Below are 26,388 nucleotides of genomic sequence, written 5' to 3' on the forward strand. Positions count from 1 at the left end.
TGGTCCTCTGCTGCTGTAGCCCATCATCTTCTTCAATTTTTGATATGTTGTGCATTTGGTGACGCTCTTCTGCATACACTGGTTGTAACGAGTGGTTAGTTGAGTTACTGTTGCCTTCTCCTCTGACATCAACGAGGCTTTTTCACCCAGAAAACTGCTGCTCACTGGATATTGCCTCTTTACAACTCTTTGTTGTAATCAATGACAAAGGGTCACAAATCGGTCCCACTGCAGTGCGTGTTCCAGAGCTCTACTTCCACAACTTCATTACTGTGTCAGAAACAGACACTGAAAGTGTTGTGTCTGCACTATTTGCTCAGTTTAAAGTCAAGGCTTTACAAAAGAAACTCTCACTCTACTTTATTATGGAGGTTAAACCAAAACTGCCTGAAGAAAAAGATGAATGTGAGAGAGCTGTGTGCTCACAAACTGTTTAAGTCTTTAAAAAAAAACCACAAACTTCAAATAGAAATATACACTGACACACAAAGCACCATTCTACCCATGGTTTATTTTTTGTTTTCATAAAAAAAGAAGTAGGTTCATAAAACTTTCCACTTTGTATATGTTTTTTAACAGTTTACAAAAATGGCTTTGAACATGTCTTTCAAAATATTTCTTATACTCTGAAATAAGCAATTTCACAAAAATAATCTCTATTCCCTATGAACATTAAAAAGTAGTGTACATCTGTTGTAAAAACAAGGAGAACTAAGGGGGAGTCCTGACTTGGATTCGTGTAAAAAGCTTCAGAGGAGAAATGCAAACTGTTTAACTTCAACATAAGGTGACTGTTGGATGCAAAATTCTGTTGGAGTAAAGCTGTAATGCTGGGCATCGCTGTCGAGAAAGACTTGCGTGTGCGTGTGTGTGTGTGTGTGTGCGTGTGGAGTTGCAGGAGTAACCCATGTTGTATTGCTGTATTGGCCGGTGAGAGGACAATGATCCTCAATCACTCAACCAGTAAACACTGCTGCTTTGTATTGGATTGTTTCAGAAGAAAAATTCATTTCCAGGTCAAGACGGTATCGTGCAACTATCACAAAAAACACTGATTCATCTACTTGGTGCTGTCCTTCAAAATCAGTTCTTAAAACGGTTGGAGCTGATTGGGAAGTTTGTGTTCCGAACATGTTGATATAATATGCAATAAAACAGACCCAATTCAAAAAGCAGTGGAGCTGCCATGAGTGAGGCATGTGTGAAGTCTAATTCAGTGCTATCTGGGGTTGGACAATATGGACATATGCACTATGAGATATTTAAGAGGTTGCTATACTGCTGACTCTGAGGTATACAAATCTATCATACACCAATACTGAACATGCAGTATTTTCCATAATGTGTAACCTTGCTTGCCAGGTGCTTTAATGACTGGATTAATCACAAATACACATTTCTTTGACTATGTTTTTTGAGTGCATTTGCAGAAGAGTGACTCCATATTGCTACTACAGCATGAAATTGTATATACACTCATAGACTTATTCCATATTGCCCACCCCTGATGCCAGTGCATGTCAGTAAACCACTAATAATGGGGCATATTAGACAACAGTAACATGAACAACAAAGTGCATCCTGTTGCAGATTTAACACTAAAAAATAAGAGAGCTTGTCTTGCTTCTGGACCAGATTTCTCCTTCCATTCATCCCTTTTCATGAATGCACAACATTTTATTACCCATAAAACACTTTTCAGACCAGCTGAAGAAGGGTCTGTTCTTTTAAGAATAACTATACCAATAAGCCAGTCTATCCATTGCTCTGCTGGCTTACTGTGTTATCTGTCAAATGGAGTGTATGTGTGTCTTCTGAGCAATGTGCCCATACAGACAAAAGCCATATGGGTGTTTAAGGCATCTGTCAATGTGAAGAGGATTATTTTTAAAGTCTCTGTACTCATCCCCAGCGGAGCTGCTCCCCAAGGCCCCTCCTCTGAATAAACACTCTGCCTCTAACAGGACGCGACGTACAGCACAGGGACAGGAAGAGCTTGTGCTATCAGTGCATTTATTCTTCTCCCATTCTTGTTTCCCAGTCGGAATCTCTGAGGGTGTGTCAAGAAGGATGCCTCTTAAGGTGATATCCAGCAGGCAAGAAAATTCATTTCAGAGGGAATTCAGAGGAGCCTCACTACTTCTTCTACTAACAAAGCAAACATGGCTTTGTCACTACCTGCCGTGATCATTGGGAAGCTGTAATGCTGTTTGCTTCTCCTCCAACTTAGCCAGGGCATTCTCCAACTGCTGGATCAGTACCCGCTTCTTGAACCTGTTTGGGAATAAAGGGGGAACAGCAAGATTCATACACTAGATTGTACAAAAGTCTGAGGCATGTTAGATATTTAGACGTTACTCTGCATCATAACAATGACTCTTCAACGTCAGGAAGAGTCATGCAATATATGGACAGTATATATACATGGCTCCAACGTCACATGGAATCATTGTAAAAAGAGACAGAACAGATTAATCCGCAGATGAACTGTGGCAAAATGTTTGGAACAACCTTGAAAACCTGCACAAGTGTTCGTGTTATCGATCTGATTTCCTTTTCCAGCTTACTGCAGATGGAACCTCAAATTTTTTTCAGAGTACTGCAGATGAACTCAAAGGGCTCTGAAATAAATGCTGCTGAAGTTGCAGTGAAGCACTGAACTCACAGTATAATGTGAGTGAGGTGACACACTGTTTAACAGGCATGTCCGGGGATTTAAAAAGATTCAAAACTACAGTTATTTACCTCATTGCCTCTTTGATGGCGTGCTGGATGAAGTACCTTTGTACATCTACCGGGCCTTTCACCTGGTGCAGTAGTCTGAGTATTGCCTCATAGTCTGAGAAAAAGCACAAGCACAAAGATGAAGAAGCTGTTCAAATGTTCCCAGTACTTTACCAGATTAGAATAAAAATAAAGGTCATGTAGTAGAATCAGTATTTAACATTTCTCTGCCACCTCCAACTGACTTACTCTCAGAAATCAAAAGACCATGTTTGGGATTCATAAGGGGAAAAAAAAGGAAAGCCAGTTAGCCGGGTGTTAAAATGTGTATACTTAGTGTTATATTACTGGCTGTACAGCTGATAGATCCTTGTGTTGTAATTAAAATTAAACATAAAGATATTCCTCATTGGGCACACATGGACATTATTAAGCTAAAACTCCCTCTTCTCTGATACACTGGAACAACTAAAAAGATGACACACCTCCAAGGGGGGGAAAGAGTTAAAGTGCTTAAAAAGGTTCAACATCTGTTTCATCCAGACTTGGAAATTATCATGTCTTTGAACTAAGGGAAACATTTTATCTGAAAAGAACGCATTTTTGTTTTAATATCTAGCTTTTGAAGGCACATCCAACATCATTCACTTACTAAACCCCCACAAACACCTTTGAAATAAGAATGACCAAAGACTGTTTAAGAAAGTGCATCACATCATAGTTTTATAATCTCTTCAGATCATGTTCATCAGGGAGTTTAAATGAAAATCTAAATGCATGGGATAAAGATCAGGAAATCTCAGCAGATGATTGGAAATCAGTTTGTGCTGCAGCTCCTAATCAGATGTGAATACAAGCCTCAGTGTATCACATTACAAGTTAATGCAAACATATTTAACTCCTGCCAGCTTAAATTGTCATAATATTAATATACCAGACATATGTATTACAGGACAATGTTTTTTAAGTTCAATAAATCTACCGTAATCATTTGAAATAATCAGGATTTCAATATTGTCCAGAATAACTGTGAGTAGGATTTCTGCCATAATCGAGCAGAGAGTGACATTAGATTATTTCAAAATTCCACCAGACCCGAAGCGATTTCTCACAGACCAAATTAAACACTGGATAAGATAAATCATGTCAAACCCTCCATTAGAAAGACTAACATATTTAAAGCAAACAAAAAAATGAACAGGGTTGAGGACCCCTTTTGAACTTTGGATTGATGAGAAAGTCAGTCTAAATACCTGCTTGTCTCAAATCTTGCAGTGTTTCCGTTTTTTTTTTGTTTGTTTGTTTTTTTTTAATATATATATTAATGATATTGTTGAAAAAAAAAAAAAGAATCTACTCACTTCGTCCAGGTTTGCGGACCTCCTTAATGACCCGTGTCCGCAGCTCTGCTTGGTTGCCATCTAGTGGAGGTATGAAAATCGTCTCAGGCACGGCCGGGTCAGCTTCAGTGCCATCCAGCTGGCTCTGCGGACTCAGACGTTCACAGTTGTGTTTCTCCTCCAGTGGCTGCTCATTTAGGTGATCTTCCACCAGCTCCTCCTCCATCGCGCTCATGTCCTCCCCGCAAACTGCTGCTCCTGTCCCAACCTTCTCCTCTAAACTTGGTGAAGATGGATTCCCCGCCTCAGCGTCCATCTCCACAGGCCATATTTCCCCAGAGTCAAGCCCGAGAACGCTGTCGCCGTTACTCTCTGTGACCACCATGTTGCTGCCATCCACTCCTGATGGTGCAACAAGGAACAATGTGAAGCCCGTATTCACCACCTTCAAGCACACTTCACTATTATCTTCAGATCTTACCTTTGTGCTGTGGAACCAGTTTGAGGGGATTCTGCTGCCCCTGAGTCCCTGCTAGGTTCTTTCCAATCGCCACGTGGTTGGTGTTCCCCGATGGAGTCTGCGGCCGCCGCAGCAACGGTGACATGCTCCGCCTTCTCTTCACAGTAGCTCCAGAATTGGAGTCACTGGAATTTCCTCTTTTCTTATTTTGAGGGCCTGCTACAAACTCATCCGCCTCATCGATCATCATCCCCTGGGAATAGCAGACAGACAGAGGAAAACATTACGCAATGGAATGACGACACACTGAGTAAAAACACCTGTGTGTAGCTAAACTGTATTACCTTCTTGTCCTGCTTGAAAGGGTTCCCAAATGTGTGCAGCCGTTTAGGCTGATCGGGGTCAATCTCTCTCAAAGGAGACGGCATCATTTTTAGGTATTCCTGGTAGTTTCCCATCTGAGCCACTGGAATACTGTGCAGGGAGTCTAACAACCATAAGACAACGGTTTAATTAAATGCTGCAGTAACTACACTGAATTAAAGTGTGGCCTCCCACTATAAACACACTTATATAAATATTATTATTACTTGGCCTGCGTTTTAAGTTACCGATAAAATAATATACCTTCGTCCTGCCCTCGGATCAGTTTTAGTGATGTCCGCAGCAAATTGGAGCGCATTCGCGTGAGCTGATCCAGGAGGTTCCGTCTTGGGATGTCGTAGGCGTTCCGATAAGCTTGAGGCTTCACATCCTGTGAACACACCTAGTCAGAAAAAAATCTACCAAACACCGCGCTCATCATGTTTCCCTTGCCATAACAGAAACTATGTCACACTTTGCACAAAGTGCCTGGACTGTCCTAAATCTACCTTGCTGAGCAGGGCAATCTGGAAACCAGCAAACTCTTTGAAATTGATGTCCGCCAGGCGAAGGGGCCCTTCCCCGGTGATTCCCTGCAGCAGCTGCTTAAAGTCTCGTCGGTGGGCCAGAGAAAGGGAGCTGGAGTGGTTCTTCACCTTTATGCCAGTTTCCTGAGGAACCTTTTTCCCCACCGACACAATCAGACGATCCGACTCCATTTTTGCCTTCAACCCAACAAACACAACATCTTGCTATGAGGATAACAATCAAAGTGAAATTACATTTTAATAAGGAATAAAGTACAGACATATAATATCTCCATTTTGTTTCTTAGCAGTCTTTCATACAGATCATTTTAGCCACAGATAATCATAGAAAAAAAATCAAGAGAATTATTTATATACTCATTTACAAGCTCTACCTCTCCACTTAATAACAAAAGCAGAAGAGTGAGAGGAATCTAAGCCAAGCCTTAATAATCCCTGCCCTGACCTCATGGTCTGGTTGCACAGGGCTCTCTATGTTAGCATCTGTATCTGCAGCAGATGCTGAGATTGTCACTCCTGAAAATGTCCGGTCAATGTGCGGGAGCTTCCAAACTTTCACTTGAACACTGCTGCTTGATGCTTACAGAAATGTGGGATATACTCCTCTACAAAATAACAGAAGAAATGAGATAAGGTGGGTTTGATGGAACTGGAGGCCTCAGACAGTGTCAGAACTAGTTGTCTTTGACATGTTTATATAAGTATATAATAAATCAGTGCCTTGTATCATTTAGTCTGATTTGTAAATTTCATCCCTAATCAATGGTCATCACAATGCCTCTTTTACTGCTTGGAAATTACTTACCTGCTGGCTGAGCTTCTTCAGGTAAGAAATGACACTGTAACTCAGGCCGCAGTCCATGGTGTCTGCGATAAGGTTAGGTGCACCCATCATCCTCAGTGCCTTTTTTAAGGGCTGTCAGAAGACAGAGAACACAATACTGGAAGTTAATTACAAGGAAAACACCATAAATCCATTAAGTAAAGGCAGCATTAAAGATGAATTATTAGTTTACCAGGAGGTAGTATGGAGGCATTGTCTTCAGGTACATCTCAAAGGCCTGTCGCCACTTAAGGTTTGGTTTTAATTTGTGCACTTTAAACAAATCATCTGAAAAGGAAAAGGGGAAAAAAAAAGGAGGAGTGGGTAGTCTGAGAAATTTTAGCATTCTGCATCAGTGTCCAGTTGCTAGCAATTCAGAAGCTGCAGCAGACCCACTCTTGCTCATACATCAATACTGAGATGATGGTGGTAAAGTCTACAACAAGCACAGAAACACACTATTATACACTACTCTTTACCACATAAACACCCAGAAAATCTCAATTTCTTGCACAGAATTGATAAAGATAAACCTTTCAATAATTTTCTGTGTTGTAAGACTGATATTTGTGATGGCTGCAGATGATGAGGTGTCCCAGAATAGGAGGTTTTAAATATAATATCAGCTCAGGCCTACTGACCCAGAAGCTTTTTTTTTTGTATTTTTTTTTATTTTGAGACCAATTAAAGGCAAATTTACTGCAACATATCTCACCGAGAAGTGGGAGAAGGACTGGGTAGTTGTATGGCATGACAAACAGATTAACACAGGTGAGAGTGGTGCTGGCTTTAAGGTAGCCAAAAGGGTGCCCCAGATCATTTTGCTTCCCACTGCTGCTGACAAACACCTGAGGTATAACAAGAAAAAACATGACATTAAAACAGCGTTGTTAAAAATGGAACCAAGTTTTATTTACAGAGCTTTTAGTGTCGGGACCAACAACTTATTCACAACAGCCAAAAAAAAGGTGAAAATCTATTATGAATTTAGGGAGTAACCTCATTATGTCTGGGTTTCTAAAAAGTCCCAGAGGCAACACCCGGCGACAGAACGGCAATAAGCGTGGAAGCATTTACTCTACCTGCCAGCACACAAGTGGGCACTTCCTTTCCAGGATGTACTGGGTGAGCGGAGAGGGCTCCAGTTCATACTTGTCAAAGGGAAGCTTGTCGATCACCATTGGTTCACAGTCCACGCAAGAGAAACGCACCACAGGGTGAGCAGAGCGAGGTGGCTGTGAGCAGCAGATGGAAATGAGCAAACTGTTAGGCATATTTGTCTTTGGTACACAATCATCTGATGCCCTTGCAACTGTCGTATATAAAAAAGCATTAAAGATTTACAGATAGTCACAATCACACAACACTCAATTATACTGGATGGTTACTGGAAAAAAAACCTGATGCCAGTAAAAGACAGAGGAAGTAACAGAGGCAGAGAGTCTATAAAGCTACACAATATAAATATTAACATATAAAAAACACAATTCTGTCCAAGTCAAATGTCTGTATTAATCAAGTACTATAAGAGGTAATCTGAATGACGGACTAAAAAAGCTGCTGAGATATTTTTAAGCTTCTCTGCTCACTAAGGTTGGGGAGTTCTGGTCCGGCCAGAAGGACTCTGGTATGGGCCAATGCCCGACTGGCACCCCTGTCTTTGGGTTTGGTCGCACATAGATGAGTTTGTGGCAGCTGTGCCATGGCTGTGGGCTGAAGGATGACACTGTTCGACTTGACTCCACAGAGTTATCTGTAAAACAGCAGAGTTTACAAAGAAACAATCAGTGGGCTGATATTAACTGTACTTTTGGTTAAGGATGTGCCTGATGGCCAGCATCATGCCATGCTGACTGATATCAGCTAACAGGCAAATAAGACTACACTTGTTAGTGGCTGATATGCATCTGTTGTGTTGCATCAAATATACTGTGTGATGTTGGGTTATTAATAATGAAGGTTTCTTTGTTTTCTTGGCATGAAAGGCGGCATAAATGACAAAATATGCAAACAGGAAAAAATAATATTGGATTGGAAAATTGGATTTTTCAAGGAGATCAAATTCAAACCATTAAAATTACATTTAACATTAAAATTATGATTAAATTCAATTAAATGACCAACTTTATTATAATTCTCTGTACTTGGCCAAACTATAAAATGCACTCAGTTCTCCTTTTATTTTAATTTGCACTGTGGAAATCCAGAACTAAAAAATTCTCTTCTGCTTTCACCTGTTAATCTTTACCTGGGATTTGAACTTTTAATGGCTGTTGCATTGTGTCCACTCAGTGTGTATCACACAAAACACTCACCTTCCCCAATGGGAGGCAGATCTGGCCCAGTCTTTTCAAAATTAATGACAACACCACTTTGAACCTTCTGAACCAGAGACTCCAGACACTGGTTCAACATCCTCTGTGTTCGCACACAGTATGATCGCCCTGAGAGGTAAAAGCAGGATACATGGTGATCAGGCACGCAAGAATTTATTATTCAGCTCTACCCAAAGAGTACAGACACACAGTGAATGAATGAATGAATGAATGAATGTAGCAGAAAATGACAAACCTCCAGTAACTTCACACATCTGGGTGATTGCAGACTCATCCGTGGGGACACTACCAAGTTGCTCATTATCTGGTGTAGCTGCTCCTGGCAGCCTCAGTACCAATGCAAACAGACGCTGGTCCCAGCGAAAAGGCTCTTTGGTCAGCTCGCTGCCAGCCAAGGGAGAATTCAGAGGCAGGTGCAGCTACACAGCAGACAAGAATGAAATGAATGAGGAAGTTAACAAGTGAAAATGCCAAAGGTCATTCTTTTGCTAATCTTATTATTCAGATCCTTTCAAAGTCTCAACATATGGCAACTGTGTAAAACAGCTGGAATCACTGCATAAATACTACATACAGTAGCAGTCAAACGTTTCATATATGAATGGGTAAGTGTGTCCAAACTGTAGTAGTACCACTGCATTTGTTTGTGCTCTCACCTCATCTGGCACCCCAGAGCTGTGTGTGAGCTTGTTCCCATCAGTGATGGTAATGATCACAGATGGCTCGAGGAAAAATGGGTTGCGGCCCTGCGAGGGAAACCGTAACATTCATAAATTCATTCAAAATTCAAAAAAACAAAAAAAACACTGAGTCAATTTATTCTCAATACTCTGCGTTTTCTTTTCTACATTCCAACTCACTGCTCAGGACTCTGGATGAAAAGGATCATAAAATTGGTAACACATGTGAACCTAATGACACAAATGTTGCTGGGCTTGCATGCGTCGGCTAATGACAAAATGCTGGTGTAACACTTAAACAAAGATCTACTTAGATGCAGTAATCGTTATGGAATTACTATCCCGCAGAAACTTCATGCAATCTTTCCTTTGTGTAAGGGTGCATTTGTAAGGTGCAAAGTGTCCTTGTGCTACTTGTTTAAAAGGACAGGCCTTTACCACCGTGCTGCAGAGGTCAGCCTTGTCTAATTCAAACACACAGAGAATGCCTAAGTAGATTTAAATGCTACTGATGCACAGAACTTGGGTCACTGCCTGAGCATAGTAATCCATCTCTGCCTTAGCGCAGGGGTTTAGAAAAAAGATGTGCTCAAGGAGAAGATGACTGGGTTAACTGAGGCAAGGTTTAGTGGATTAGGCTACAATCAAAAGTCTCTATTCTCCTTGTTGTCTTCAGGTAAAGGAGTAAAAGAAAATTATGTCACATTCCTCATTTAATCCATAGAAAGTCATTTCAGTTACATTTTCTCCAACTTAAGTCTTAATTTAGATTTAGCCATAAAATGTCTTGGTTATAGACACATACCATTCTCTGATATTAATTTTTTTTTTCTTGGATTAAAATGACTAACATCTTCCATTACCTGTAGGTCTCCTGTCACATTATTTTGGTAGACCTGCCCTTGATCACCTGATTCTTTAGAAGACAAATTTATTTGTAGATAGAAGATCACAGTAGATCATCTTAAATCTCTCAGTTTCTTCAAACAATCAATTGTAAATTAAAAAAAGGAAAACCCTCCTCATAGGGTAAAATAAATGCCAAACCATATCAAGGTGATGAATACACAAGTCTGTCCCATAATTTCTTTTAAAGACAATACATTTGCCACTGAATTATATCACTGACTACCAGTTTAAAGCACAATCACACAATGGCAGACTTAGTAACATCCATTTTTCATCTTCAAATAGACAAATGTCAGACCGCATGCAGATGCATTAAACGATAGGAATTCACAAGATTAGGGCTGCACATGTCTCTGGTGTCTAATCAAACTCAGGTTTAAAGCATTTCTTATATGATAATATGAGTCATTTGTCTATCTCTCTCAGGGCATGTGCAAACCACCTTTTCAAGCCTTAGTGCTCTATTTGAACATATTACTCAGAACCATTTTGGCTGTTCACACTCTGGAAGCCAGTAAATATGTGAGCAGGTGTCAACATGGATGAGAATAAAGAGACCGTTTTTTAATGAAGGCATGTGCAGATGTAGAGTTGGAGCCAGGAGTAATGGAACTGTGACTTAAATGGCTTCACTCAGTCAGATTTTATCCAAAACTCCAAGACGGCATTCACTAATGGGAAACTTTAAACTCCATCAATCACACCCGCAAACACAAGATTCCTACAGTGAGACACTCAGGTCAGCCGAGTGAGGTAATTTCAGACTGATGTATCTGACTTATGGCTCAGACACACTAAAGTAGAAGTAAGATGGCACCATCGTTGTGACTAGGAATACAAACAGGTGGTTGTCTGGTGATTGCATTAAACATTTCTGCTGTTGGAAACTGATTGCAAGTAGTTGTGGTGACGGCTTTTGATCAAAAGGTGTGCGCATATTACTTGGTGGGAGGTTACCTGTCTCCAAACCACCAGGGTCTGACTTGGTATGAGTGCAATCACTCTCACACAGATTGATGAAGGTTTGCAAGTAACTGCAGTCTAATTTATAAAATGCAGACAGATTGCCAACATATTGCAATCAATTTGAGTTAGCTGCCGCAACTCGTTTGTGATGCGTCTCTTTGCAAGAGGAACTCGGCTCAACTGGTTGCCAGCTGGCTGTAATCTCGTTATATTCCTAAATAAATGAAAGGTTGCTGCGCACCTATATTATTTTGCAATTAAATCCCTATCCTGCAGCAACTATCTCACTGTTTGTGGAGCAATTTCTAAATTTCTATTTCAGATCTATGACATGAATGTAAGTAGTTACTGTGAATTTCTTTGTGTGCAGCAGCAACAGATTTGCAATCTTCACCAATTTATTGATCGCCATATTATCACAAATAGATTGCATGTAATTGCCAACTTGTTGTGAACTGGTGCTTTATAAATACAACTGAACTGAGTATGTGCAAAGAAGAAAAAAATAATAAAAATCACACCACATAGAACAATTTGGGCCACTTTCACCAACCATAAAAACATAATGTCATGTGACAAAGAGGAAGGGCACTACATGTTGAAAAATGTGGTTTACTGTGGCTCTCTCCATCTCTGTCATTTGTCTGAATGAATCTGTGAGCAACATTAGTGTAAAAGTGACGTGTCTGGATGTTTGAAAAGGGCTTAAAAGGAACTGTGATGTTGTGTTAACATGCGTAGCAAATAATGAAATAAGTTACCATTCCAACAACTTCAAAACCTTTCATACCTGCCCATAATTGTCGATTCCCGAGACGAGACGATTGAGGTTAAGCAGGTCAAAGGCAGTGCGAAGTGCATGTCCTAATGTTGTCAGCCCGGATGCCTGCAGATTCTTCAGCTCACACATGAAAGTGGCATGGTTCTCCTTCCAGCCGGCCTGAAATACATGCAGTACAGAGACGTGTTCAAGGCAGAAGCATCAGTGAAGAACCCTGAAGTTACTGTTCTGGGTGAACAGCCACTAACCAAAAAAGATACACAGCGACAGAATCAGTGACTGATTCAAATATATGACCATCACTTGGTTAGAGAAGTTTAAGTCTTCATTGACTTTTTGCAATATGACATAAAATAACTATAAAATTTGATCAGGTTATGTGAGGCTCTGGAAATAGAAGATAATATTATTGAAACTTGCACCCACATTTGAGCTGCAAGTTGTCTTTCAGAAAGGGTCTAATTTCATACATGACAAGCATCCAAAAATACAGTTCCCATGGCTGCCTGTCCTTCGTGACAGAGAGATACTGCCATGGGAGAGGATGTGAATGTGTAAGTGCTCTTGGACTTTTCTCCAGCGGGGTCAAGTGCTTTACTGCTTCCAACTTAATCTAAGGATGACCTGCAAGCTTACCACTTCCTTTGCTGGGAGAGGGAGGGGAAGAGGCATAAAAAAAAAAGTCTTGAGTTTCCAGGATGAACATGTAAGCTTCAATTAAGGCCAGTGGGCAGATTTTTGGATTGCCATGGGATATCATTCCAAAGCCATGATTTGGGTGGAATTTCTATGAAAGCGCACTGTTACATGAATGAGAGTAGATGTTGGGCAGTTACACAAGAAAACCTCACTAAAAACATTCACAGGGGTAGCAGCAAAGTAACCCAGACACAGATCCTCCCTGATAGAAATGTAAGGCTTAGCGTGCACTCAATAATTCAGACTACAGAATATTTCTATTTTCTTCTCGCCCAACATCATCTCTCCCTCTGCATCAACAATTTATTGCTTCTGTAACTGAGCAATCAGACTAGCTCCATTCACTATAACCTTGTCCTTTTATCGTAATCCTTAGCACACAAAGAAAGCAATAACAAAGAGGATGGCAACAAAGAGAGGAAGAGCAGGAAGAAGAGGAGCTGAGGGTAGACTTTATGAGGGAAAAGAACTTCAGCCAGCCCATCATATTCCCAGTCCTACAAGTAGTGCTATAACAACTCAACAAAAATTACACAAAAATCTTAAAACAGAACCTATCACAGTCATTTCCAGCTTCACATTTTTATTCTTGGACTCTGATAGAGCAGCTTTGCATGATTCACAGTTCAAATTAATCCTTGTGTATCTTATACTCGTCTTTAGCAGGGGCCCTCAGGTCTGCCCCTCTCTGAAACAAGTAGTTTAAGACCACCCCCACCTTGGAGCAAACTTTCTTCTGATTGGATGCCCCTCACAAATGCAAGAAGCCCCACCCACAGCAGGTGGGGTGGGGCTTCTGTGTTCACAGCAAGAGTTACGTGCCTGAGACGAAACATAGCAATATTAGGGATATGAGCTCTCACTGACATCATACAGATCCAGGTTTAGAAAATCCTGTCTCCATATCTGCCGATACGAAGCCGCTATAAGTGCCAAATTTCCCATTTTGCTTGGTTATTAATTGATCAATTAATTTTGGATTATTCATTAGGATAGCTTTAAATTACCACAGAACTTGATTATTGTTTAATAGAAAGTGATTTTCTAAATAAACAGCATAAAATTCCCTTGATCCAGGAGTCTGAATCCAGAGCTTTTGGCTCAATACAAGCAACAGAGCAGGACAGAGAAAGATGTGAGCTAAAAATGGTCTTTTTGCCTTGTTTTAATATGAAGGTCAATGAAGAGAAAGAGCCTGTGACATCACCTTCATCTGTGTTGCAGCCATTTCTGAATACATTGCGAAGGTCTGCAGAGTATACTACAGAATGACAATACAGCTCATTGTTAAGGAAAGAGCATTAGTAAATCTTAAGTTCTACTTACTATTTATATCACAGATCAGCCACAGTTAAATGGCAAAACTCAGTTTATCTGTGTAACACAATATTATTTTCCAGTAAATAATATCATTTTATATGAACTGGTGTTGATGATATGAAGTTGGTCCTAGCAATGAAATTCACACAAGGTTTGGGTGCTTCGTTTATTTGATATGTGAATGCAAATACCCTCCAATTTATGATGTAACACATTTGCATTTCCTCTAATTACAGTTTATAAATGCTACATGTTTAATGGTTTATTTTTTCAGTTTTTATGTCCAAAAAATATAACAAAATGTGAATACTGATATTTCTATTTCTTTTGCAGACTGGAGTGTGACAAGCAAGGGGTTTTTACCCGCTCTGCATTCATTTTTTGCAAAGCCACACTGAACTTTTTTTTTGAGGATTAAGATTTTTTTATATAATACTTAGAGCATATATCTATGAAGATCACTTGACTATAATAATTTTTCTCGAATTTGTCAGAAAAATTGTGTAGTGCACATAACAGTACATAGCTTAGCAATAAAACAGCAAATATAAACATTATAGTTTACAACATTTAACTAGATAGATAGATAGATAGATAGATAGATAGATAGATAGATAGATAGATAGATAGATAGATAGATAGATAGATAGATAGATAGATAGATAGATAGATAGATAGATAGATAGATAGATAGATAGATAGATAGATAGATGCTATATTGCCAAAAGTTTTTGCTTATCTGCCTTCAAGCATATATGAACTTGAGTAACATCTCATTCTTAATCCATAAGGTTTAATATGATGTCAGCCCACCCTTTGCTATACAGCTATAACAGCTTCATCTCTTTTGGGAAGACTTTCCACAAGGTTTAGGATTATGTTTATTTGTGAGGTCAGACACTGATGTTGGATGAGAAGGCTTGGCTTGCAGTCTCTACACTAATTCATCCCAAAGGTGTTCTGTCAGGTTGAGATCAGGACTCTGTGCAGGCCAGTCAAGTTCTTCCACACCAAACTGGGAGCATGAAATTGTCCAAAATGCCTTGGTATTCCTTAATGCTCTTAATCCTTAATAGAACTAAGGGGCCAAGCCCAGCTCCTGAAAAACAAACCCACACCATAACCCCCCACCACCACCACCAAACTTTACACTTGCACAATGCAGTCAGACACGTACAGTTCTCCTGGCAATTACCAAACCCAGACTCATCCATCAGATTGTCAGATGGAGAAGCATGATGCATCACCCCAGAGAACACATCTCCACTGTTCTAGAGTCCAGTGGCGGCATGCTTTACACCACTGCATCTGACGCTTTGCATTGCACTTTGTGATGTAAGGCTTGGATGCAGCTGCTCAGCCATGGAAACCCATTCCATGAAGCTCTCTATGCACTGTTCTTGACCTAATCTGAAGGCCACATAAACTTTGGAGGTCTGTAGTGATTGACTCTGCAGAAATTTGGTGACCTCTGTGCACTATGTGCCTGAGTATCCACTGACCTCACTCTGTGATTTTACGTGGCCTACCACTTTGTGGCTGAGTTGCTGTCATTCCCAACTGCTTTCACTTTGTTATAAAACCACTAACAGCTGACTGTGGAATATTTAGTAGTGAGGAAATTTCAGGACTGGACTTGTTGCACAGGTGGCATCCTATCACAGTACCACGCTGGAATTCACTGATCTCCTGAGAGCGACCCATTCTTTCACAAATGTTTGTAGAAGCAGTCTGCATGCCTAGGTGCTTGATTTATACACCTGTGGCCATGGAAGAGATTGGAACACCTGAAATCAATGATTTGGATGGCTGAGTGAATACCATTGTGTAGATATAGTGTAGATATTGATAAATAAACATCTATATAGAGCACATAATATTGCCCCCGCGACCCTGAATTGGATAAACAGAACAAAATGGATGGCTGGACTGATGCAGGCATAAGGACAAGTTTTGTGCAGCATGTTTACAGGCTGTAGAGTCTGTAACAGCGAATGACATACATCATAGGGATTATATGCAACACATTAATATGCATAAATGACAAACATTTTGATATGCTTTACTCAATTATATCTTATGATAAAATACATGATTTTGAAAGTACAAATAAATTGATGCTCAGTAAACTTTCACTTATTATTGTGTACTTGTACTTGCTGATGTGGAACGCGACCATCTTTTCCATTATCCTAAGATAATACACAAATTGTTGCTGTGTTACTTATCATTAGCCTATAAGAGCTAGTCCACTTAGCCTAGCTCTATAACAGCTCTTTAGCAGATCTGTTTTATTAATCCTGAACACTTCAGAATTTTTACACCCCATTTTACTAGATGATAGTTACAGAAACAATCATAAAAACTAGCACGGCTTTTGGCTGTTTCACTGTGGCTGACCCAATCAGTAAGATAATGCAAAAAATGATTTTATTTTAGGTTTATTTTCGAATACAGACTAAGTAAAGCAAAAATGCAAGAAGCGCTATCGAAAAATGAATTACATAGGAGTCAAATGTATAACTGAATAAATTAATGGTAGTGGACTGAATATTTTACTTTTTTTTTTTTTAAATCTGTTTTCAAACCTGGAATCCTTGGAAATTTAAAAAAAAATAAACAAACAAAAAGACTACACTCCTACATTCAGATCGTACCAGCCCTATTTTTTATCTCATTTGTCCCCAGTTAACGCTATCATGCATTTAATACCTTCATAAAATGCATTTTAATTCAAGCATTTCTTCCTTCTTCCTTTCTACCTTATGATAATAATTCCACAATAATAATTTAAAGTGTATGTTCCAAATGTCTGGGCATATAAATATAAAGTGTCAAGTATTGCACATAGTTTCCATTTAATTATCATGAGTTATGATTTCAGATTCTCACTTCTGGTTTTGGTGTCTTTAAAAACATTGTTGCTGTTTGAACTGTTCAGCAGAGTAAACAGTAACTCAGCTTTCAAGATGATAATAAAAAAAAAAAGTTGACATAATTTGTCATCGCAAGTGCATTTTGAGCTGCACTGGGCTTTATAATATATGCTTTTATATATCTCTTATATTACTCTTCAGCACAAGCATTTTGTTTCTTGGTCGTGAGGCATGCAAACTATTCCTTGTTTTCTCCAAGTATTGATGGCATAGGATGGAGTAAGCACCCTGCACACTGTGTTGAGTAGTAGAGTGTGGTTTGTAGACAAGAGTTATGGAAGCCTAGAGAGACCTAGTATAGTGCAGAGAGCAGCCACTGAAGCACATCAGGGACCTCAGGGGTTCATGTGAATTGTATTTTATTGGGGATGAAAAGATCAGACTGGGAGATATGTGCCAGATCATAAAACATGTCAATAGATTAGTAGTGAGGAAAGCTTTGTTGACATGAACCCCATGAAATTATCGCAGTAATTCCCACGTTGCGTTTATTTGTTCCTCTATGTGTGTGCATGTATGAAGACTACTGCTCCTATACTAGGACATGACGGTCCCTCGTATCGGGATGACAAATAATTATCATATGAATAATAACATGAGCGAACTCATAAAAATACAAAAAAAAGAAGAAATCTCATGATGAAGAGGGCTTATCAACTTTCAGCCAAGATCGGCCAATGGGAATGCATGACTGATGCGAGGGGCGGGGCAAAGAGTGATCGGCGGGCTCTTTGACCAGTCTAGCCGTTGTTATATTAAAAAAAGAGCGACGTCACAGCTGATAATAAATCTCCACGCCTCCATCTCAACGCCCGAGACTTTTCTCAACACAAAAGCAAAATGTCTGCTGGATGTTCGGAGGCAGTGCAGCTCCGCGTTTTCCAGTATTTGGAGCAATAATTTGCCGTTTTCGCCACCGGGAGGGCGCCCAACCCTGACTACAAACCAGAAGGACAATAAAATCTCACTGACAGAAAAATACCGAACGACTTGTGAAATGTAAAAATTGTATCAGTTGCTAATTACCTTCACTCCGTATGGTGGATCATCGAATGTAACTAGCATGTACCTGTCGCCTCTACTAGCCGGGTCTCGGGCACGCAGCTGTCAAAAAAGAAAACCAAAACAACATATATTAATTGAGACCTATCTTCCCCCAAGGAGCCCTAAGCTAACCAAAGGTGCATACGTGCTGAAAAAGGTCGGGGTAAAATCATTCTTTACCTTCATAAAGACCTCAACCGCGCCTTTAGCAACGTCCAGATACGTCGTACCCAAATAAGTGCGCTGATTCATAGAGGCGGACGTGTCTAACAGGAAAAGTAAAATAGGCATTTTAAATGTAAAGCCACAGTTATATGCTTTTCTAAAATAACTATTATCCACATATGACCTATCGTGCGGCCCAACAGCTCACACATGTGTGTATATATTTGTTATAATAAGCCCCCCCTCCAGTAGAGGGCCGTTGCCTCTGCCCTCTCCCTATCTGCCTTTCTAGAGCTCTGTCTCGGCTCGCGCTGTTCAACTTCTGCTCCTAACGGAATGGAACGCCCAGCTCCCTCCAGTGCAACGCCATTGGCTGAACCCGGTTTCATTAACCACGCCCCCCCTCTATATACATATATAACGAGGTCGAAATGGCTCATGAGTACAGTTTGTCAGTCTCTTCGTGTGGGGTTTAGATAAAAAAACCCTGGGATAATTCCCTCGTAGTTGTGTCACCTCGAGGTTAGTTGGAAACCACATACCTGATTGTTGTTGCAGTGTGAAAATTATACTCTAAGGCCTGAAATTTCTTGACGGGTATACCCCCGCTCCATTACAAGCTCACGCGCGCGTTATTATCTTATTCTTTTGCTGCGTTCAAGACGCCTCAAAGGGTCCGTCCTTCTCACTCTAAACACAACACAACAGGACGTGTGCAGTTACGTGACCTTGTTAAGTTAAACTGAGGAAGAAACTTACGCAGTCATGCTTAAGTTTGTAAATACAGCAGCGTGGAAATATTTCTCGCCGATGAGCCGCCTTTTTTTAGTTTATGATTTGGCCATAATGATAATAAATGCGACATTATCGAAGTCAAATTGAATAGTATTTTTTTAAAGCGTTATTTAAAAAACCGTTTACCGTAAGTTTTTAAAACTTTATATCAGGAGTTTAGAAAAATGCTTCATATCCAGTGGAAGTATAAAATAGATTATTTCTTGTTTGCAGTTAGCCTATTTATACGTCATATGCTAACAAAACTCTTTATTGCACTGGGAATGCGTAGGTATACTTTACATTTGAACACAAATTTTGAGAAATTTTTAAAGATCATCATGATTGAAGAGTCATGTTGTCAAAGCGTTCTGCAGATGTAATTAAATTAGGCTTGGGGGGTGGGGAGTTTTCTATGGTCCCATTTCCTCCGCGCCGATCCAAATGTTATGAAATTGTAATAAACATGCTAGCCCGCGTGCTGGGGGAGCAGTTACGTCCTCACGTACTCGCCCTCCGCCGTCCCAGCATGCACCGCGAGATCTGCAGTACAGTTCTTCACAAAGAAAAAAAAGAAAGGGCTTGAGGATCAACAACAGCAGGGTGGGAGCAGAAGCACGGACCTCGCTTACAGCGCTAACATTAACGAAACCGCGTCCTGACAACAAGGTAAAGCCTCTCTCTTGAGTTGTTATTGACAGGAAACAAACCTTCGCTTTGCTTTGTTCACGCTGCGTGTGAACAGCTTTAAATCTGTTACCAGCTAACGCTACCAGCTAGCGTTATACTGAAAATATGTTTTATTACAGGAGGAGTGCGAGAACATGTTATACCGTCGGTATTACATCACAGTGGCCAAGGGGCCAGTTTTCAAAGTCGCTGTTGTTGAATATTTATGCCAAATATACCACGAAGAGCTCGTTTCTAGTGTCTGTTTAGGTTTTACCTGTGCTTTAAAGGCAGCTTTGAGTTTATTTACAGTAATGAAACACTAAAGTCATCTAGATAACTTAATAATATATCATACCTCATATACTGAAAGTGGCCTTGCAGTATTGTCCTGCAAATGTAGGGATTTTATTGTGTGTGTGTGTGTGTGTGTGTGTGTGTGTGTGTGTGTGTGTGTGTGTTTCACGTGGAACAAATAATACGTAGAAAACAAAAAGTGTTACGACACCACAGGTCTCGCTCCTCGAGCTCTGCCGTAACCATGTAAACACAAAGGGCCACGTGCCCAGGCGCATTGTGTTGTTAAAAAGTTTTATCATTACGCTTTGACGCTGTTATCGCCTGTGGAAGGAAAGAAGAGCCCAATGCGTGTCCCATTAAAATCTGGCATACATGCGAATTTATTGCACGTGCAGGATTATCAGTATATAAGTAACAGGAAACTGCAGTGCTGGAGTATCAAAGATATGCGATGGTTTATAAAAAAAAAAACGCTTTATCAATGTAATGCTTTGGTCTCAAAAAGTACAGTATTAGTTGGGTTTCATTTTAAACCTTGCATCATATTGTTTGTATCATTAGTTAGCAGTATGCAGTCATGCAGAAGTAATGTTATCTTAACTCAGTTACAAGAGTACTGTTTGTTTTTGGGGGGTTTTAAAACACACAAGTACAAATTATTTTTGAAAAACTTCTCTGTGAATTCACTATATTTTAAATCATTGATCTTTAATGCACTGTAAGGCGCTGAGTAGGCTCAATACATGGTAGTTTCAAACCATGTATTGAGCCTACTCTAAAACAATCATAATATCAGTCATATAAATGATAATCCCTAAACCTAAGAATTTTAATTTACACTTAAAATGATCACAATAAATAGAAAATCTAATGGAGTTATTGGTGCTTAAACGTAGCTGTAAATATGTTACACCTAGGCTATAACAGAAGGCAATGAGGTCTGGCCCCGTTCACACAACACCGTTTCAAAACACAGTTTTGATGTGTTTCGGCCTCCCGTACACGAGAACGGAGTGAAAACGATACTTTTTGGAAACGGGCTCTAGAGTGGAGCGTTTCTGAAACGCCTCCATTTCCCTGTAAACGGACGAAAACGATGCTTTTGGGAAGGGGGGGGCACTCGCACATGCGCTCTATGGTTGCGGCTCCTATAGCCGCACTGCCAACTTGTGGCCTGGCAATGGGAACTGCTGCGTTTTTGCGTTTCCATGTAAACGGAGATCGTTTCTGAAACCTCCGTGTAAACGCGTCACTTTTCGGAAACGACACCGTTTTGACATTTCCACTGGATACAGTGTCGTGTAAATGGGGCTCAGGAGGAGTAATCTCTTGTCTCTAGAGTAACTTGGTGGCAGAGGATGGCTTGACTCATTGTTATGCAAACGGGGTGAGAAAGCAGAGGGTGTGAACCCACAGAGGTGGGGGTGAAACTAAGGTGCCGTTTACACGAAGCCGTTTTCACTGGAAACGGTGTCGTTTTGATGCGTTTCAGCCTTTCGTTTACACGATGGCGTTTCAGAAACGATCCGCGTTTACACGAGGACATGTGAAACGATGAAAACGATGTAGTTCCCATGCCAGGCCACAAGTTGGCGTTGGTTTTCTCTTTGCAGTTTGTTTACGCAAGACGCGCATGCGTGGAGTGACACAGTAGGTAGTGCGGCAAATTGTTCATTACTTACAAAACGGCCAATGTGAGAGGTTTTGTGTGAACAGATGATGAGGTTGGATCGCTGCTGCACACAACGCTGAATTACAAAACGGTCAAAACACAGGAAAAGCATAAGAAGCACTCGTGAATCCGCGAGTACTGTTTATCAGTTTGCGCGTGCGCGAAAAACTGGCCGTCGCAACCATAGTGCGCATGTGCGAGTCGAGCGTTTTCAAATCACCCCGGTTTCAAGTGTTTACACGAAAACGCAAGCCGGTGCGTTTCTGAAACGCTCCACTCTGGACCCCGTTTCTGAAACACATCGTTTTCACTCTGTTGTCGTGTAAACAGAAGGGCGAAACGCATCAAAACGACACCGTTGTCGTGTAAACGCAAGGCCGAAACGCATCAAAACGACACCGTTTCAAAATGAAAACGGTCTCGTGTAAACGGCACCTAAAACAAAGCATTTAAGAGGTAGGCAGAAACTCTGGCTTCCCTGGGGTCGCTGAAAAAAAAGACAACAAAGTGCAGAGTGACTAAAAGCTAGAGGAGATGTACGAATAAATTAAATAAATGTATTATCTCGCTACTTTTACTATTACTAATAAAATATGAAGGAATGGCAGGTTGTTGCCTTTTAGTGTATATGTCTGCGTAGGTTCTCAGTCATCCAGGTCGGAAACGTGTTCAAGAAACAAAAAGAAGTTTTGTCGCCCTTTTTCAAGCTCCAGAGACGGCCTTTTGGTATAGTTTGCATTTCATCACTTGTATCTCTTCACAGTATCATGTCATGGCCCTGAGGAGCTGAGAGTGGGAAGTGCTGTTTACACCTGACGGGAGCTTACAAAGCTTGAGAGTTGCCAGAGAAGAGTTGGCGGGGCCCAGGCAGAGGGCAGAGCTCAGTGGGAGCCAATGCAGCAGCAGCAGCATCGACCGCCTGGGCTGGTGGAAGGAAGACTTCCCGTGTTCGTGTTCCCCACTGAACTCGTCTTCTATGCGGACGAGCAGTCGTCTCACAAACAGGTGCTCACCCTCTACAATCCCTATGAGTTCGCCCTCAAGTTTAAAGGTCAGTGAGTAGATGGAGGCAAAATCTCTATGTGTTTACAAATAATCTTTTTGTTATTTATTGCATTTACGATCACATGAGTAAGTTGTGTCTTGTTTTCGTCTTTGTCAGTGCTGTGCACGGCACCAAACAAGTACACTGTGGTGGATGCGACTGGAGCTGTCAGGCCTCAGTGTTGCGTTGATATGTGAGTTATTTCAGACTTTGGTAATATAGATTTGTGAATTTAATGTTGTCTGCACAGCTAACTTCCTGTGTTCATACAGAGTAATCCGACACCGGGATGTGCGCGCGTGCCACTACGGGGTCTACGATAAGTTCCGACTGCAGGTGTCGGAACAGAGTCAGCGGAAAGCTCTGGGTCGCAAAGAGGTGACGGCTACTCTCCGTCCCTCAGCCTCACAGGAGCCGCCCAGCCCCCGGCCCCAAGATGAGGAACGCCGAATCACAGAGCAGTTTGGAGACGGCGAGTTTTTTGAACAGACTGCATTTCAGACAGGTAGGAGAAAGGACTGTTGTGTGATGTTGCCACTAGATGGAGCCAAATGTTCATCAAATTCAATTTGTGGCCATTTCAGGGATATCGTTTATTATATTATTACTCTTTTCCAATCCTGTTTATTGTTCTGTGTGTGTGTGTGTGTGTGTGTGTGTGTGTGTGTGTGTGTGTGTGTGTGTGTGTGTGTGTGTGTGTGTGTGTGTGTGTGTGACATCAGCAGAGAGCCGTCCTGTTGCTGGAGGACCCAGTTTGTTGACAGTGCTGCTTGGGCTGATGTGCATGGCCGCCCTGATGCTCCCGACGCTGGGGGAGCAAGAATCTACTGTGCCTGTCTACCTCCACTTAAGTATTAACAAGAAACTTGTAGCTGCTTATGTTCTCGGTGAGTAAAAACAGAAAGAAGTTGCATGTTTGAAAAATTCTTGAATGTGAACCACGCTGTTTGTGTTGAAAGAATGTGTGCTGCAGTTTACAATACCCAGTGCTGTGTCTTGTTATATTTTAGGGCTTCTTACAATGGTCATACTACGCACATGAAGTGCCGTGAGCTGAGGAGAGGGAAGAAAAAAAAACATGAAGAGAGCATTCTCCCACCAGAGGCACTACTATGAGTAAAAAAAAGTAGAGCTGGGAGCAGGGGTACTTATTCAATTACCTCATCCTCTGAAAAATACATTTTAGCATACTTGTTTTCAAATTCACACATTTGTGTTTATACATACACGGACCTGATCTGATGCAAATGGGAAGACCTGCAGTGTGCAGGTCAGAGTGTGAGTGGGGCTGTCCCTGAGACGCAGCGGTGCAGGGGCCGTGAAGAAACATGAGGCCGTTTACTGTCTTTTGGCCTCGCGTACTGTCTGTAATTCTGTTGCCATTATGTGAAAGAATGTGGTCATTTCAGTGTGAAGGAATCAACATGCAAATGTGATACTTGTATATAAAGCTATTAAAAGTTTTGTTATGGTATTTACCTGTTACCATTATTATATTGATATTTTTAAAGCATTTTAGAGTAGACTGAGGACTAAATGCCATTATTTGCATGTGTGGATACTTTGTCTGAATGGGCTTTAAGTTTTTCAGCAGTAAGATACTTCTACATGTCACCAAAGGAGAGATCGTCTTTTTAAAGAAGAATGGTTCGCTTGCCGTACTTTATCAGATGTTTAATAAAGTCTCAATACAGCTGTAGAGTGTGTCATGTTCAAAGACAGATTCTGTTTTATTCATTTTTTACACATTACATGTTGGGTCGGGAGGGTGCAGAGCACAGAATAGGACAATAAAGCTTCTGTTAACTTTGCAATGATGGTTACTGAAAATAATCCAGCCGCCTCCCATGGGGGAGGGGTGTCATCTGAAAGCATCGTGATTTGCAACTGCTTGGGCACCGGTTGCCTCCCGGGGTGTAAATAAGTCATTCCCACATGGGCACATTTTAACAGAACAAATACCCATTTTAATGGTAATCATATTTTTTAATAACACTGAACTCTGCAGGACAGTCATGCCTGTGTGAGTAAACAGGAAGAGTGAGTGAGCCAAAAATAAAATGGACTATTTGGCCTGCAGTGGTTTGCCATGCAGAAAACAAATAAGACACCAGCTTCTGTTACCCCAGTGCAAGTAAATATCTGTTTGGACACCACGGTCAAAAGTGTTTCACTGTCATGCTGTTGTACAACATGGGAACAGGGACTGTCTCTCCTGGTTAGCACCTACTGCATGTCCATGGAAAAAATAATTTTTAAAAAAGTTGAATAGAGACGACTCTGATGAATCAGGAGCTGTCTTAAAAAACAGCTCAGTGACTCAAACTTCATCACCAAAGCAAAAGTCTCAAATATAAAAACAGGAGTGTCTGTATACTCCTGTTTTTATATTTGAGACTTTTGTTTTGGTGATCTTCGGGGCTCTCAGGCTGAAACATCTGGCAGCCATATTTCACTGTAACAGCAACAATTTTAGCGAGCAGCACTGACGCAACATTTGTGGTGTCCTCTGCGTATATCCTGCTGATTTCTATCAAGATGGAAAGGATCATGTCATCTCTGATAGAGCAGGAGCAGATGGTCTGTTCCACTGTGGTCCGGGAGTGATCCTGTGCTGAGCGAATGATAACAGGTTCAGCCAGAGGAGCTGAAACCTCAGCAGAGTCAGGTTGCTTTGTAAGTTTGGGGTACTTCTTGGGATTGTAGAACCCTGTAAAGCCTGAACCATGAAATAATTGCCAAAATATACAATAAAAAAAAAATGGAGTGTTTTATTGAACCTTTTGATAAATTAAACAAACAAAAACAAAAAAAATTAATTTGCATATTGCAATTTGTATCATATTTGCTACATCTGGCATATTTCTGCAGTTTATTGCTGAAAAATGTATTGTGCAATTTATGTAGGTTTTTCGAGGGAAAAATGGTAAACTGATGATGTAGAAGTTTCAAAAACTCACAAAACTCATGTATAAAATATGATAAACTTGGTGTTAAAGTGATAATATCCCTTCATCCTCCCTTCCCTGAACCTCTGACGAGGTCGGAGGTTCAGCAGCAGGTGATGCAGAACCTGGTGAGACCTCATCAGAGTTTCTGGCCTGGTTGTTGGTTCTTCCTCAGTTCCAACAGTATTTAAGGCGTCCTGGCTGTCATCGATGGTTGAACATTAGATGTGTGATGAGTCGGCTCGGGGCTCTGAGGCTGAAAGATCTTGCAAATGTGTTTCACCACTGCAGCAACAATTATAGTGAGCAGCACATGTGTAAAGTTTCCAGTGTCTCTGGGCAGAATCTCTGATTTCTGTCAGGATGGTCTGGATTATGTCATCTCTGATGGAGCAAGAGAAGGTGGCTTGGCTTTCCGTTGCTGTGAAAGTGGCAGAGACTCAATCCAAAGTGGCCTTTCTAACACTGGCGGAGAGTTTCCTCAGAGTCTGAGATGCCATGTTCAGGAGAGGGCGAGGAGGAAGCTCCCTGAAGCTCTGCAGGACTCGGACCTCTATCACCACTTCCTGTGAGCAGTCTGGAGCTCTGTGTTTCCTGCTGCTTCTGTTTAAGGATCTTCATATATTTTTTGGCTATGCTGAGGAGTTTAGGCTGCCTGTACAGTAAAGTGATCGGCATTAATATTTAAAGCCATTCAAACATCACAGTGATACTGAAACAGTTTAACTTAATTGTATGTCGAATGTGACTTCAATTTAGGAGCTATGGCCTCTGGAAATTTGAGGAGCATCTGTGTTTGAAACCTGATGTCTCATTATTGATGTTCACGCCTGAAACAAAAACACACAAAGCGCAGTTTTGATATGTTCTTACCTGTTTCAGAAGA

General features: G+C 40.9%; 2 protein-coding genes across 5 annotated transcripts; one reads left to right on the forward strand and one right to left on the reverse strand.

Annotated features, from left to right (window-relative positions):
- Window positions 1-507: 507 nt before the first annotated feature.
- On the reverse strand, window positions 508-18,387 carry ints6l (integrator complex subunit 6 like). Its single transcript, XM_030740077.1, has 18 exons — window positions 18,110-18,387; window positions 17,912-17,989; window positions 11,940-12,089; window positions 9,251-9,340; window positions 8,830-9,013; window positions 8,574-8,702; window positions 7,848-8,011; window positions 7,341-7,493; window positions 6,974-7,106; window positions 6,452-6,546; window positions 6,241-6,351; window positions 5,397-5,612; window positions 5,152-5,278; window positions 4,869-5,011; window positions 4,546-4,777; window positions 4,086-4,466; window positions 2,746-2,839; window positions 508-2,274 (listed from the first exon to the last, which is right to left on the reverse strand). Exons 1-18 carry the CDS (start codon window positions 18,218-18,220, stop codon window positions 2,175-2,177), a joined length of 2,691 nt encoding a protein of 896 aa, XP_030595937.1. The 5' UTR covers window positions 18,221-18,387; the 3' UTR covers window positions 508-2,174.
- Window positions 18,388-18,524: 137 nt separating this feature from the next.
- On the forward strand, window positions 18,525-24,271 carry mospd1 (motile sperm domain containing 1). Of its 4 annotated transcripts, none has more exons than XM_030739498.1 (6): window positions 18,525-18,616; window positions 22,273-22,560; window positions 22,672-22,747; window positions 22,827-23,059; window positions 23,277-23,441; window positions 23,565-24,271. In XM_030739498.1, the coding sequence occupies exons 2-6, from the start codon at window positions 22,404-22,406 to the stop codon at window positions 23,594-23,596; spliced, it is 663 nt and encodes a 220-aa protein (XP_030595358.1). In that variant the 5' UTR covers window positions 18,525-18,616; window positions 22,273-22,403; the 3' UTR covers window positions 23,597-24,271. The 4 variants fall into 4 exon arrangements, with proteins under 4 accessions (XP_030595358.1, XP_030595356.1, XP_030595359.1 ...); XM_030739496.1 differs by lacking the exon at window positions 18,525-18,616 and adding an exon at window positions 19,380-19,537; XM_030739499.1 differs by lacking the exon at window positions 18,525-18,616 and adding an exon at window positions 19,380-19,537 and having other exon boundaries at window positions 23,280-23,441.
- The last annotated feature ends 2,117 nt before the right edge of the window (window positions 24,272-26,388 follow it).

The sequence above is a fragment of the Archocentrus centrarchus genome, chromosome 10 (genome assembly GCF_007364275.1).
Source record: "Archocentrus centrarchus isolate MPI-CPG fArcCen1 chromosome 10, fArcCen1, whole genome shotgun sequence".
Taxonomy (NCBI): Eukaryota; Metazoa; Chordata; class Actinopteri; order Cichliformes; family Cichlidae; genus Archocentrus; species Archocentrus centrarchus.